Here is a 16,813-nt window from a genome sequence, read left to right on the forward strand (position 1 = left end):
CCAAAAGTCATTCGTTTATAAGTATCTTGATGCGGATTTATTATATTATTTGCTAAAATAAAAATTTCCATTTTTTGCAATGTATATTTATATTGCAAGTCGGATATAATATCCCAAACAGGCTATTATATCCGACTTGGACGATTGATTCCAACCTGTTTAAGCTAGATTTGTAAAGGACCGATTCCTTTCGATGAAGCAAAATGTGTTACAATATGAATGTATTTAATTAATAATTGATTATTCTATAACACATAACAATTTTTTTTTATAAGTAAGTGGACTAGTTTCTCCATCAGCTACCGCCAACAGAGATTTTGATTTTACTGAAGTACTTAAAATCAACCAAAATTGAAACTTATTTACCAAAATTGAAACTTATTTAATCACAGTAAAAATTGTAAATCACTTTTATCATCAAATCAATAGAGTCTTTTATTATTTTTATCATCGTCTGGAAGTCCCCCAAAATATTTTGTGTACCCTCCTCCTTTCCAAAAAAAAAGTATATACAGAAATCAAAAAAGAATTTTTTCAACAGTCTAAACAAATTGATACTCAGTATTTACCTCTTTCTTATTTTTATATTTTATCATAGTTACAATGTCAATTGCTACAAGATCCCCAAAGAAGCAGCCTAGCAAATGGTCCGAGAAAAAGCGCAGCAACACCCTTGATGTTCTCACACGTCCCGGCGAGGATACATTCTCCAGTATAAAGCGCTTGAGCCAAAGCAAGATTCTTGTGGAGCCATATAGTTTATATAAAGGGATCATGGCTCTCCGAAATGAGGACCTCAAGCGTGCTGCCATTCTACAATATCATGTAGCGAGGCAACAAGGTCTTCAGTACTGGATCAAGGAATTCCGAAGGAATTGCCAGTGTGACATGTCAGAGAACTGGATTGATGAAAATCTACCTTCTTTGGACGGAAAGAAACTTCACATATTTAAAAAGTCAGGAGCCGCGTATGCCCCCGAATCATCACGCGACATACGTCTTGCAACCAATCCAAACATCAAGATTATTCAAGAGAATGCAGCAGACAACGACACAGGAAATTTTTCTATGGGGAAAGTAGCAAGCTCTGTTGTACTAGTTGAGTCCTCAACTCCGGTAGAAAAGATGAAAGTTAGTGATGTTTCACCTGCCTCGGTTGCACGGGATTCGCAAAGAATCCAGGCCGAGGACAAGATACTAAACTCAAACAAAAGACCATCCTCGAGAATGAAATTGCAAACTTCTAAAAGCCTTGAAAGATCAGTTAATTTTAAGAGACATTATGAAAAACCATCTTGTCGTCAGTCCTCTTCTAGGGAAACGTATGCTGTTTCAGACAGGACTACGCATATGCTAGGTTCTGGAAAACATATCCCCTCTCAAGACGTTTCTACCAGCAGCAGTGATAATGTAGCAATAAGAAAGGTCAGATCCAGGAAGAGAAACTTGTCTGTAACAGTAAGTCAACCCTCGACAAAATTAAAGTCTTCTCAGCATTCAGAGTATTGCATGCTTTCAACTTGTTTTTCCTTGGATAAAAAAGTTAGACGTCATTGCACTAAGAGCCACATGCCGTCAATGTTCCAGATGGTTTCAACAGATTCCAATAATGTTGGTCAGTGTGTCCAAGCATTAAGGTGGCTTATTAGAGCCGCCTTAGGAGAACGAGCTACCTTAGACGATGCAGTGCAAACAGTCAATCGGGCCGGTAAAATTCCTCCAACAATTTCTCTTAACCCACTGCATTCAGATTTATTTCGCCAAGCATGTCGGTTTTTAGAGGTACAAGAGCCTGAAAAGTTCACTCTTCATCCAGTGAATTCTCCAGCTGTATTGTTGTTTTGGAGATGCATCATGGTACTCTTGGACAAATGCAACCAAAGTCAGCAGAAGTATTTTTTTCATTTTAAATCAGTCAGTGAAACATCCATGCCATTTTGCAATCCCATTTCATTCAATACCCCAATTTCGTTGAATATTCAGTCAGACTCAGAGTTGCCATCAGATCTGGAAGAGTATCCTTTGCCAGACGGAAGTACCTCTGATGACATGGAAGTGGCCGAACAGGGTGAGTTACCTGCCGTGTTTGATAGCCACTTTCACTTGGATCGTTCAAGTAAGAAAATCTGGGGAGTTAACAAAGGGCACACTGTAGAGGACGTTTTGCACTATAGTGATTCAAACTTTGTGTCGTGTAAGCCATCTATTCCTGTTAGAGTTGTTGGAGGGATCATTGTCTACAGTGAACCCGAGACATATCCTAATATATCTTTCACTTTGGAAGGACCTTGGAGAGTCGCTGTAGGAGTACATCCAAAACATTACAGATCATTATCTGATGAAAAGATGAGCTTACTGCATCAATTACTTCACCATCCAAAAGTTGTTGCTCTAGGAGAATGCGGGTTAGATAGAAGTGTTTCGCCGTCTGAGTGGTCGCAGCAGGAAGAGGTCTTCGTTAAGATTTTAAGTCTTGCCAAGCCCTGCAAACCGCTAGTTTTACATCTTAGAGGGCCGGTGGGCGATGAGTATGGGTCAGATGTAAATGCAAGATGCATAATGTTAATGGAAAGGTATTGTAGCCGTGCACAATGGATCCACGTCCATTGCTTTAAAGGAAAGGTAGACGTAGTAGAGACCTGGCTAAAAAAATTTCCTAACACTTATTTTGGAGTCACAGCGGCTGTCCGCACATTTGACGAAAACCAGATTACTGGTTTGAAGGCAATTCCAAGAAATAAGCTGGTACTGGAGTCTGATGCACCGTACTTTCCATTGGGTAGAGCTAAAGTCAGCACACCAGCATATCTAGGGGAGACTGCTTCGCTCGTTGCTGTTAATTTGGGTATTAGGCCTTCAGAACTCATGCAGGTCACTTTGGAAAACGCCCGGTACCTGTATAGACAGAAAGTTGGATACACGCTGTAATATTCATATTAGAGTCTGCTTTTGGGGGGAAAAATCATACTTTTCATAAAAAAATCTATATTGGAGTATTCTTGAATCAGATTTTATAATTGAAGTCAGATTTCATAATCGGAGTCAGATTTCGTATTTGGAGTCAGATTTCACTAGTGTATAACAAAATTCATATTCGAATCTTTGCAAACATCAAAGGTCTTTCTGAGTAACTAATATGTTGATATCTCTGATGTGTTATTGTTTTCCTCAGATCAATATAAAAATAAACGGGACCATAGTAATCGATAAATATTTCAATAAAATTGGAAGTAACTCTGATAACTAACGTTTTTCATTACATATCTTTGCTTTTAGGATTATAAAAAAAAATCAAATATACTTTGCAGAAAAGCCTCAAAATGTATAGTGCCTTGCTTCAGAATAAGTACAACCGTAGACTTTTCAGGAATTATTACCTCAAGGTTACGCTTTGCTGTCTGTCTTAGGCTAAAATTGATTTGAGATATCATAGTAACGGTGCATATCATGCATGAATCTCGTAGACTAATAAAACTAATATTAAATTAAAATACACATTATGTAAAACTAGAATGTAACCGATTCAGAACATAAACATGGGATGTACATTTTAGTTTCTGGACTGGAAATAATTTCTACGATACTTAAATATTCTGCCATTTCATTCATTATTTGCAATTGTGAACCGTAAATTATAAAAGATTAACAATATTCTGCTTTTGCTCTCGGGATACACGATGCTAATCTTCTAGATTCATAATAATTATGTTCCCTAAACGAAGTTGGGGAACCTATTGTTTTTACGCTGTTTCTTATTATTAAGGTCTTCCGACTTTCTTCGGAAGACCTTATTGTTTTTCTTGTTTTCTGTTACATGTATTATTATGCTTTTTTCATAGTACAACCGATATCTCAGCTATGCGTGGACAGATATCAAAGATTTTCTCAGGGAAGATGAATCATGAGAATATCTCCAGAGGTTTTTTCATTTTTTTCAAAATTCACTTGCGTTCGCGATTTTTGAGGATTTTTCTATTTTTTAAATGGCATTTTGTCTAGCAGTTTTCTCTAGAACGGGAGAAGATATGAAAGTGAAACTCACTGAGGTGATAGAACATCGAACTTCATTATGGGGAACTACCTTTATTTTTGTCGTCGGCACTTCCGGTGGCAAACGGAAGTGAATTCAAAAAGTCCAATTTCTAAACTTTTTTATTTTTCTATATTTTTCTTCAGGATTTACAGGTTTTATAGTGTGTCTTACAAGAATTTTAAATATATGTTCAATAATTTGATGCGTGCATTTATTGAAAAGATACTACCGAACCAAACTTTGTACCACTGTCGGGGGTTCGAATCCCGACGGGGACGTTTCAAAATTTCAAAGAAATTTCTATTTTAAGTAACCACGGCAACACCGTTCATCGAAATCAAAAACCGATATACAGAATTGTGCATCCCAGTGTAGTCTACTAGTGTGTTAAGTTATATTAAAATCAGACCAAAACTGTAGGAGGAGTGGCATTTTGAAACAATTTCACAGAAATTTCTTTTTTTAGTAACCACGGAAAATCAAAAAACAGATACACAGAATTATGTATTTTAGTGTAGTCTAATTTTCTGCCAAGTTAAATTGGCAGACCAAAACTATAGGAGGAGTGGCATTTTGAAAAATTGTTTACAGGCAGACAGACGGACGCCGGTGTAAAGACGAATAATGACCCCCATCGAATAATGACCGGGGGTCATTTTTCCAGCGAAACATGACCCCCGGTCATTATTCGACGTAGGAAAATGACCCTTTTGCCAGTAGAAAAAGTGTCACCACGCTAAAAATTTGCAGAACCCACGTGAAGAAAAATGACCCCCGTAGAAAAATGACTCCCTTTGGATTAAAGCTGAAATTTTTAGGGGGCAAAAAAAATTAGATAAAGAAGCATGGCCAAAATGCTCACCTGAGCTTATTTGGATTAAATTGATGATATGTTGATTTCATAACATACGATTTTAAGGTCAATGCGATGATTCAGAATCTAAAGGAGTAAAGATTTATCGAGCCCAAAGGGTTAGGTAAACATTGTTTTTCGATGGTGGAAATCATCGTACTGACAGAAAAAATCAGCAGTATCACATATTATTATATCTTCCGCTTGAAAAGCGGGAGGGTATATAGTGATCGGGACGTCCGCCCGTCCGTCTTTTACGCTTTGGGGTATCCATCTGTTATCCGCAACTCCTCTTATATATAAAAAGATGTGTTTGTGAAACAGAAAGAGCATGATTTTAGGGGTTATACCCACCCCACCCCCTTACTTATTTAGGAGGAAGTCAATTATCAACAAAAGCAACAAAAAAAAAAACTACCTTACCTTTATTTCTCTATAAGGAGGGACTAAAAATAAGCTTAAAATAATCTACTATTCTACTAATTTTCAACTGTTACTTTGCAACAATACATTCAAGTATACCCCCACCAACATTTAAAGTATGCTTTAATACTGGCGAAGTAAATTATGATATGATAGAACTTGTGTGAAGGCTTAACTTCATTTTGATATTTTACCTAGAGCCTCTTTCAGTATTATTGAAAGGTATAGAGTTTTATTTATATATTTTTTTTATCAATTTTTTGTTTTGATTTAACGTAATTTTTTTTTGGGGGGGGGTGGGGTGAAAATTTCCTCCTCTTTCATTGTCAAAAAGGATTTGCCAACTTATACAAGCTTAAAGTTGAAATGAAGGAAAAATTTTTCCAGTAAAGAGTATTGGAACCTAATTGTGCATGGTTTGATTTCTAAAAACAAGTGGAATATCATTCTTTAAGCAAACACTATAAAGAGGAAATTAAAAAGAAATTTTATTACTTGACAATTAAAGAATCTCTTTTCACTTTAAAAGGGTTCATTTTTCAATGGGGCTCAATTTTTTATAGGACTAACATATAAAATAATGACCCCTATGACACTTTTTCTACAAAAAATGATTTTTTTTCTACGGATAGGGGGTCATTTTTTGTCGTTGAAAAATGACCCCCGGTCATTATTCGATGGGGGTCATTATTCGTCTTTACACCGGACGCATTACTATCGCATAAGCTCTTCTGGTCTCTGACCAGTAGAGCTAAAATAAACAGAACAAAACAAACACTGTTTATTAAATGAACAGAGAGTTAGAAATCAGACCAAAACTATAGGAGGAGTGGCATTTTTTTGAAAAATTGTTTACAGGCAGACAGACGGACGCCGGACGCATTACTATCGCATAAGCTCTTCTGGTCTCTGACCAGTAGAGCTAAAATAAACAGAACAAACAAACGCTGTTTATTAAATGAACAGAGAGTTAGCTATCTTCTTTTAGGATGCATGTAATGTACATTACAAATGGCCTATGTTACAACAATGTATATATACTATCTGCAATATGCCTATATTTTGAACTATATTGTTTTCTTCTATTGAAATTTACATTTAAAGTTGGAATAATAAAACCAGAATCCTCTGTCGAGAAAAAGTATCAGTTGGGAATTGAAACTTTACAACAGCAATAAATAGAATGATGCTTCATTGAGCTCTTTTTGTGGCAAGATTTTGCAATAAGACAACAGCTGTAGGAGTAGCTGTTATAACATTTTTGGAGTATTTTCAATTTTAGTAAATATGGCAACATTGTTCATCGAAATCAAAAATTGATAAATAGAAATATGCATCTTAGTGTAATCTACCTGTTTGCCAAGTTATATTTAAATCAGACCAAAACTGTAGGAGAAGTAGCATTTTGAAAGTATTTCGTAGAAATTTCTATTTTTACATGTTTTAGTAACCACGGCAAATCATTCATCGAAATCAAAAATCAACATACCGAATTATGTATCTTAGTTTAGTCTACTTGTGTCCCAAGATATATTGAAATCAGACAAAAACTGTAGGAGGAGTAGCATTTTGAAAAATTGTTTACAGACAGATAGACAGATGGACGGACGCCGGATGCATTACTATCGCAAAAGCTCTTCTGGTGTCTGACCAGTAGAGCTAAAAACAAACTCAGAATCTTCATTTGACATACATATAATCCATGTAAACAGGTCAATACTGTTACGCAGTATCAAATCAGGAAAAGTTTTAAAGACTTTCTGAATTTTGTGAGAATTACAATGTACCCGATTGTCCTGGTTTTTCATATTCAAGTATTTTTCAAAATAAAATGACCTTTTATACTTAAAATATTTATCTATTTATCTATCTATATATTTTTATCTATTTATCTATCTATATATTAATCAAAGCCTTCCAAATAATTGGTACAGATATTGTTCCAAGAGTTGAAAAAAATAACTAGAAATATGTCCAGAGGATATGAATGCTCCGCCGAGGTTATTTCAATAATGCAACATGAAAATTCGAATCTGTGTATGAAATTTCAGAATATCTTGAATAGTGATGCAGTTGAATTGCTTACATCAGTATGTATCAGAATATGAAGTTTAAGACTAATTTAAGAAAAGTGAGGTCAAGGTCAAAGATAAGGTCAAGGTAAAAAAAAGCTCTGATCAGTATGATCAGCATATGAAGTTGAAAAAAATATTAATGGTTTCTTTAAAACTGACTTATCACAATTTGATAAAACCCCGTGGGGATCCGGGTTTGAATAGGTCTTCAGTACCCCCTTGCTTGTCGTAAAAGGCGACTAAATGGGGAGGTCCTTCGGATGAGACCGCATAAATCGAGGTCCCGTGTCACAGCAGGTGTGGCACGATAAAGATCCCTCCATGCTCAAAGGCCGTAAGTGCCAAGCATAGGCCATAACTGTCGAGCATAGACCTAAATTTGCAGCCCTTCACCGGCAATGGTGACGTCTCCATATCAGTGAAATATTCTGGTGAGGGACGTAAAACAGTATACAATCAATCAATCAATATGATAAAAGTGAGGTCAAGGTCAAATGAAAAGTCATGGTAAAAAATGTTGATTCAGGTGAATTGATTACATCAGTATGTAACAACATATGAAATTTGACAGTAATTTATGAAGTGAGGTCAGGGTCAAAGAAAAGGTCAAGGTCTGTTGATGCAGTTGAATAGCTCTCATCAGTATGTATCAACATATGATTGATTGATTGATTGTATACTGTTTTGCGTCCCTCTCCAGAATATTTCACTGATATGGAGACGTCACCATTGCCGGTGAAGGGCTGCAAATTTAGGCCTATGCTTGGCACTTAAGGCCTTTGAGCAGGGAGGGATCTTTATCGTGCCACACCTGCTGTGACACGGGGCCTCAGTTTATACAGTCTCATCTGAAGGACCGCCCCATTTAGTCACCTTTTACGACAAGCAAGGGGTACTGAGGACCTATTCTAACCCAGATCCTATCTTGAATGGTATCTTTAAAACTGAGTTAAACACTCCTTAAAGAAAAGTGGGGTCAAAGAGAGATCAGGGCAAAAAAGTTAATGCAATTGAATAGCTCTCATCAATATGTATCAGCATATGAAGCTTGATAATACTATCTTGGATTTTTCCGTTATTTCCTGATCATGACAAGGAGCACATGGCGGGTGTGACCGGTCAGCAGGGGATGGTCACTTCTTCATGGCACCTGATCCCACCTCTGTTGTTTCGGGGGTCCATGTTTGCTCTGCTCTTATTTTGTATTGTTTTATGGACTTTGAGATTGAATACTGTTCGTTATCTCCATATCCTTCTTGTATCTTTAAAACTGAGCTAAACACTCATTTAAGAAAATGAAAGGTCAAGGTCAAAGGAAAGGTCAAGATCAAAAATATTTTAGTGAACAAAAAAGCAACCAATACTTCTACTCCATCCACAACATTTTTTTTATTAACCAAATAATTATTAATTGTTTTTCCCGAGGCACTTTTTATGCACCACTTTCCTTTCCAATAAAGTTTGATGTTGTGTTTCACCACATTATCTCATCTTTCTGTTGTTACAATATTGTGGCTGGTGTATTGACTGCCTTTCTGGTCAAGCTTTCCAAGATTCTGGTATAACTCCCAGCCAAATTCCTTGGAAATTGTTTTTACAGATGGATTTCATTTTTCGTCATTTAAATAAATGACAAGTTTGTTACACTTAACACCTCTTCTGTTATGAATTTTATAAACAAACAGAGCTGCTATGTTGCCTTGATCTGCCAGTAAAGTTTTAACATAAAGTAAAATTAAGATATTCATTTTAAGAGGCAATTTAAAACACTTATATATTGCTCTTATACATTTTCCTTAAATAATAACAAAACAGATTATCTTATTGCACATTTTAATGACAAAATATTAAAATACAAACATTTCAATGTAAATATTGGAATCTGCAATGCACATGTAATTTGCTCACAAATGTCAAGACAAGGAGACTGTAAAGGTAATTCCACCCTCCTATGATGTCATAGGTTTTTGCAAAAACTGTAATTTGTTTAAATTCATACCTAATAGAACAATATATCTTTGGAAGATTGCTGTACAATAGGTGTAATGATAAATATTTTTAAGTAAAAGAATTTTAAAAATGCATATTTTCTTCATTTAATGAATTATTCAGTCTTTAAAAATGTTGACAAAGGGCAATAACTCCTTCAAAGGTCTCTTCATTCAGGGATTTGCGTTATTGAACTTCTAATGTAATATTCTGATATTCACAATTCAAAAGTATCTTATATAAGTAGGAAGTATTTAGAAACATTCAGCATGAGAATGATGCATTTAAACCAGTTTTTTTTTAAATACATATTTTTCATTATACTGTTTACAAAAGAATGTGTGATTTTTTGTTGTTGACATACACTTCTGTTTATGTTTGTTTCACATCTTAAATAATATGGTGACCTATACATTTTTTGCAATAATAGGAAAATTTGAAGTATACTAAATGAAAATAAATGCAGTTTTTGTACTTTGAACCATTAAAATTATGAGTGTGGAAACACCTTAAGGCACATTATTGATATACATGTATACAACATTACAGGTATTCTTACCAAGTATATCAATATTACTACAGATTGTACAAAAATTTTTATAAAATATTCAGTTACTTAAATTCCATTTCAAAAAAAAAAATTGTAATTAGTGAAAATTAACCTAACATCATTCAAAAAAAAAAAAAAAAATAATAATAATAAAAACCAATAATAAAAGTTCTTGTATGCTTATGTTTATTTCAATATTTTTAAAATTTGACTTGTCAATTATTCAACTGAGTGTTCTCTCTCTCTCTCTTTCTTGGTCCCTCTCTCTCTTGCTCTCTCTCTCTCTCTCTCTCTCTCTCTCTCTCTCTCTCTCTCTCTCTCTCTCTCTCTCTCTCTCTCTCTCTCTCTCTCTCAATGACCAACACATTATTAATCTGACAAATATAAAAATAAGCATCATGAATACTAGTAATTGGTAAGAAATAAATCTTTCAACAATTATTGATAAGCCAGGTTGAGATACATAGTAGAGGCACATTGGGTCACATTGCTCACCTGAGTACTTTGCCAGAAAAAAGCAAATCAATACAGTATTCAATACAGTGTTCCTAACCTACTCCTTTGGGGTATGATTTGAACAAATGTGATTCTTTTTTATTGATGCACACAGCCTCCCTGTGGGGACTGATTCAAACCTTTGATATTATTATTATTATAACTTTTAATTTTGACTTCCAGAGGATGCTTTATTTTCTCTGCAGGAGTTGCACATATGGAAATGAAATTTAGTACATAAATTTACCATAACACTGTATTGGTCAACTTCTGTTTTTGGTACGATCTGACCACTTTGGACAGACTTAAGTTCCTTGGACTAAAAAACAAGGGCACACTTATATATAGAATTTCTTTAACTTATAAGAATCCGACACTATTAAATAATGTAGCATTTGGTCCCTTTCTTATTTTTCACAAATAATTCAGCACAAATCTGAATCTAAGATTGTTTTTAAAAAATTGCTAAACCCACCAAATCCCCAATTTTTTCAGATGGTAGTCTCAATAACTAGCATGCATTGGCATCAATACAAGGAGTAGATGGTGACATTGGCATCAATACAAGGAGTAGATGGTGAAAGTACCAAGCTAAGATGAAATGTTTCAAGACACAGCAAAAACTAAATGAAATTAAAAAGTAACCATTGTTACATTGCAGGAATTTTCTCCATGAGAACTCTTAAGTTTTAAAATTTCATATTTGTATCTATTTATTTTTTTCCCTTACGTTTGTTAAAGTATATTAGTTATTTAAAGACACCAAGTAGAAAAGAGACAACTGATTTTAGTTTGTGGCTCAATGTTACATTGATACATTCCTCATCAGGGCTTGATTTTTTCAAAATTTAATTAAGTATCTATTTATTTTTTCTTTACGATTTAATCAGGTATAAATGTTTGTTTAATCACTCTTTTAAATATCAATATGCATCGAAGTTATAACGTTAGGTTTTACCCCTTCCTTAGTTCTCCTTCTTTTCATCCGATTACCTTTTCCTACTACTTCAAGTTGTAGAGAGAAACCTTGAATCAATCTCTAAAATTTACAAAAAGCAGTTTAATTAATTCAACTCTTGATCAACAACAGAAAAAGGAAAAAGAAATAGAAAGGATCCTCAAAAGTTTCAACCTCCACTAACAATACCTTATAGTTTTTCAGCCAAGATTCCCTCGACACATTTCTACTTTGAAAGAAACAGTTCCATATTCACAACAGACGAACTTTGGGATATGTTGTTTTATGTTTATTTTAATTTATTCCAGATAAAACTTGATAAGGGTGTTATACTAAGTAATCAAGAGGCCTAAGGACCACATCGCTCAATGGCTACGAAAACCAGAAGTCTCTGTCGAGACTGAAGCTCTACTGGTTTGTACTTATAACAAATGAAGACAAAAGTAGCAGTTGGGACTTAAAACTTTACAACAGCAATAAATAGAATAATGATGCTTGATTGAGCTCTTTTTGTGGCAAGATACTGCAATAAGACTACAGCAGTAGAAGTAGCTATTAATAAACTTTTAGAGTATTTACAATTTTAGTAACCATGGCAACATCATTCCTCGAAATCAAAAATCGATAAAAAGAATTGTGTATCTTAGTGTAGTCTACTCGTGTGCCAAGTTATATTAAAATCAGACCAAAACTGTAGGAGGAGTAGCATTTTGAAAGCATTTCAGAGAAATTTCTATTTTTAGAAACAAAGGCAACACCGTTCATTGAAATCAAAAATCGATACACAGCATTATGTATCTTAGTGCAGTCTACTTGGGTGCCAAGTTATAATGAAATCAGACCAAAACTGTAGGAGGAGTAGCATTTTGAAAGTATTTCACAGAAATTTCCATTTTTAGTAACCACGGCAACACCGTTCATCGAAATCAAAAATCGATACACGGAATTATGTATCTTAGTGTAGTCTACTTGTGTGCCAAGTTATATCGAAATCAGACCAAAACTGTAGGAGGAGTAGCATTTTGAAAAATTGTTTACAGACAGACAGACAGACAGACGGACAGACGGACGGACGCCGGACACATTACTACTATCGCATAAGTTCTTCTGGTCTCTGACCGGTAGAGCTAAAAAGCAAAAGTTAGTTCAGTGTTGAAAAGTTTCCAGGGAAGAAGGAAGCCTCCATATAAATATGTCTATTCATGATTTTTCTGTTCTAGATAAAAAAAGATTATTTCGTATAAATTCCTACCTTACCCCAAGGGGTCATGATTTGAACAAACTTGAATGTACACAACTTGAGAATGCTTCAATTAAAATTTGACCAATCATGGCTTTGCTGTTCTTAAAAACAATTTTTTATGCATTCCTATGTAAAAATAAAAATTTGATCATATATTGTGGCCCCTCCCTGAGGATGCTTTCACATAAGTTTCATCTTTCCTTGCCCTGTGGTTCTTGAGAAGAAAATTTTTAAAAGATGTTGATATTTTAAAACTTTTTTCTAATTATCTCCCATTGAAAGAGAGCGTGGTCCTTTATTTGAACAAAATTGAATCTCCCTTTCACCCAAGGATACTTTGTGGCAAGTTTGGTTGAAATTGGCCCAGTCGTTGTTGAGCAGAGGTCAAAAATGTGAAAAGTTTACAGACAGACAGGCAGATGGATGCCCAACAAATGTGATTAGAAAAACTCACTTGAGCCTTCAGTTCAGGTGAGCTGAAAGTCAATTAAAAAAAAAATTAGACATCATTTTGTTCAAAATTTTAACTGAAGAAAATGAACTCTCTCTAAAGAAGGCACTGAAAACCCTTGTCAGTTTAGGCAATGCAAGCAAGTGAGAGCCAACAGGAATGACTTATATCTTTTTAAAAAAATTGGTTCAACTCAGTATTGTCCTTAATAGGGCTTTAGCAAAATAATTTACTTTTATTTTTTCTTAATACTTTATTCATGTATATTTATTGTTTTCACACCACTGGCTTCGGGTTTAGTTGCCTAAATGTGATCAACTGCGAAAAGTCTTCCAGATAATTAAAAGGATAATTAATGAGTCTGTTCTAAAGAAAATGACTCTATCTTTATTTTAATTCATTTATTTTTTTTATTCATTAATACATTTTAATATTTATACATATTATGAATTTGTCCAATTATTTATATTTTATCTGTCCAAAAGCGTTCTTTGATGAAGAGTCAACTTGCTTAAGGTTGGCAATCATTCCTGAGAAGGGATAATTCCAGTAGGTTGCATCAATCAAGTCCTTAATATATTCAAAGAAATTGGATATGAATCAACATGTTCATTACTGTCTTCTGAAATTTGCTTAAGGTAGACAACCATTTCTGACAAATTAACAAAATGAAAAAGGCCAGCAAATCCATCAGCATTAATAAAGCCAATCTTGTTTCTTGCATGAGGATCAAATACAGAATACTGCTGAGATTCTCTGGAAAAGATGGCGGCAATACTTGCACCAATTAAAAAAATATGGCATGAAGGTTTACCATTCTGCAAATATGACGTCATTAATGTGAAGCATTTATCTATTTTCAACAGAAAAAGCCTCAACATTGTACATTTCAAGGGTGATTTTCCTTTAGAAAACAGTGTCCACAGCCGTTGCCACGTTGATATTTTGATATTTTGTGCAAAATTAAATAACAAATCACATATCTCAAGATCTTTGTGGGCGATGCCTGTGGACCATGTTATCTGAAAGAAAATTCCATTGAAAAGTGGTGTCTTCTGCAACTTTTTAAGAAAATACGGGAAAATGCACATCTTTATGACGTCATAATTAGCATTTAAAACCACATGTGAGAAAAATGACTTGTATGATTTTTCTGCATTGAATTTCAATTATTTTAAAAGCATGAGTTTTCAAGTTTTACACCAGTTTCATTTTTTAGAAAATTACAGGGCAAAATTTGTATGGAAACCATACCTTCTTCTTTAAAAGTAAGACGATCAGAAGGAGTATAATATTAAGAGCCTTCCAACAATCATTTGGAATTAAGACTGGGACAAGCTTTGCAATTTTTGATGTCATTAATGTGAAGCATTTATCTATTTTCAACAGAAAAAGCCTCAACATTGTACATTTCAAGGGTGATTTTCCTTTAGAAAACAGTGTCCACAGCCGTCGCCCACGTTGATTTTTTGATATTTTGTGCAAAATTAAATAACAAATCACATATCTCAAGATCTTTGTGGGCGATGCCTGTGGACCATGTTATCTGAAAGAAAATTCCATTGAAAAGTGGTGTCTTCTGCAACTTTTTAAGAAAATACGGGAAAATGCACATCTTTATGACGTCATAATTAGTATTTAAAACCACATGTGAGAAAAATGACTTGTATGATTTTTCTGCATTGAATTTCAATTATTTTAAAAGCATGAGTTTCAACTTTTACACCAGTTTCATTTTTTAGAAAATCACAGGGCAAAATTTGTATGGAAACCATACCTTCTTCTTTAAAAGTAAGACGATCAGAAGGAGTATAATATTAAGAGCCTTCCAACAATCATTTGGAATTAAGACTGGGACAAGCTTTGCAATTTTTGATGCATGGATATATGCAATTTTTGTTTCACAAAGCAGTTTTCTTGCATTATGAAGCGAAGATTAGAACTACTGCAAAAGCCAACATTGCTACCTCTTGAAGAATTAAATCTTGACCAGAATTTAAAGAATTCAATCTAGACCAGGAAAAAAGAATCGAGGATTGGAAGTACTGCCAAAGAGAAAAAAAGACGCCAGCATTCCTTCAATGTCTCACATTGAGATCAGAACTAAAATTTAAAAAAAATGTTAATAGGCTACACAAATACCTAATACAACTAATCCCTTACCTTCCACTTCATGATCACATTCTTTTCTTTATGAACAGTGCCAACAAATGTTTCATCTAAAATATGTGTAAAGATGGCAAATCTAAACTCAAGGCAACATTGCCTTCACTTGAAGATTAAATTTTGACCAGGAATATGAAGCGAAAATTAGAACTACTGCAAATGCAACATTGTCTTCACTTGAAGAATTAAATCTAGAGTTTACTCAGGTGACCTAAAAATATTCAATATAAGCAAAAGGTGCCATTTTTGATGAAATTTGTTTTAGTACATATATTGAATTTAATAATTTACCTTCACATTCATCAATTCTGACAACTTGTCAAAGAACTCCTCCGACAAATAGTATTTCTATCAAAGCTGGGGGCACTGACATATGTTTTCATTAATTGTTTCTGAATCCCCCATTTGTTTAAAAAAAAAAACTCTCGATCAGATGGGGCAACATCCAGTGCCGCATATTCTGTTGCCATAAAGTACCGCATGCCAGTGACATTCAGACTGTGCTCTAGTTTTGCTTCTCTGCACATTCTGTTCACACAATCCCAGCCCACAACATGACCCATTGAGGTTTTTGTGTTTGGAAAAACAAAAACATTGTTGGGATTTACTCCTGCTGATCGTCTTACTTTTAAATTTGTTATAATATTAAGAACCTTCCAACAATCATTTGGAATTAAGACTGGGACAAGCTTTGCAATTTTTGATGCATGGATATATGCAATTTTTGTTTCACAAAGCAGTTTTCTTGCATTATGAAGCGAAGATTAGAACTACTGCAAAAGCCAACATTGCTACCTCTTGAAGAATTAAATCTTGACCAGAATTTAAAGAATTGACTCTAGACCAGGAAAAAAGAATCGAGGATTAGAAGTACTGCCAAAGAGAAAAAAAGACGCCAGCATTCCCTCAATGTCTCACATTGAGATCAGAACTAAAATTAAACTAGAACTGTCCAAACGGGACAAAATACCCCCCGCTGGGTTTTTCAGAAGTCAGTTTTTCCATAATAAAGATATGTATCAAAAACAAATTATGAAATTCTTATTCCAGTGACCTTGAACTTCCCCAAATAACCTTGGGTCAAGGTCATGACACACCCTTGGGTCATGGGCAATCTTTCAGTGAAATGAGAACCTACCAAGTTTATCCATAAGAAAGATATGGACCAGACACGAATTATGAAATTTTTCTACCAGTCACCTTGAACTTCCCAAATGACCTTGGGTCAAGGTCATGACACACCCTTGGGTCATGGGCAATCTTTGTGTGAAATGAGAACCTACCAAGTTTATCTATAAGAAAAATATGGACTGGACAGGGAATATAAATAATTTTCTTCCAGTGACCTTGAACTTTCCCAAATGACCTTGGGTCAAGGTCAAGACACATCCTTGGGTTATGGGCAATCTTTGTGTAAAATGAGAACCTACCAAGTTTATAAAAGATATGTATTAAACATGATTTATGAAAATTTTCTTCCAGTGACCTTGAACTTTCCCAAATGACCTTGGGTCAAGGTCATGACACACCCTTGGGTCATGGGCAATCTTTGTGTGAAATGAGAACCTACCAAGTTT

The 16,813-nt window shown here is 34.5% G+C and overlaps 1 protein-coding gene across 1 annotated transcript; it reads left to right on the forward strand.

The window, feature by feature from the left end:
- The first annotated feature begins 603 nt into the window (after positions 1-603).
- Positions 604-3,055, forward strand: LOC134274418 (uncharacterized). The gene is made up of 2 exons (XM_062756712.1): positions 604-1,116; positions 1,276-3,055. The coding sequence occupies exons 1-2, from the start codon at positions 604-606 to the stop codon at positions 2,926-2,928; spliced, it is 2,166 nt and encodes a 721-aa protein (XP_062612696.1). The 3' UTR covers positions 2,929-3,055.
- The last annotated feature ends 13,758 nt before the right edge of the window (positions 3,056-16,813 follow it).

The sequence above is a fragment of the Saccostrea cucullata genome, unplaced genomic scaffold, assembly GCF_032062105.1.
Source record: "Saccostrea cucullata isolate Sc308-1 unplaced genomic scaffold, CSIRO_AGI_Scuc_v1 ctg1105, whole genome shotgun sequence".
Lineage (NCBI taxonomy): Eukaryota > Metazoa > Mollusca > Bivalvia > Ostreida > Ostreidae > Saccostrea > Saccostrea cuccullata.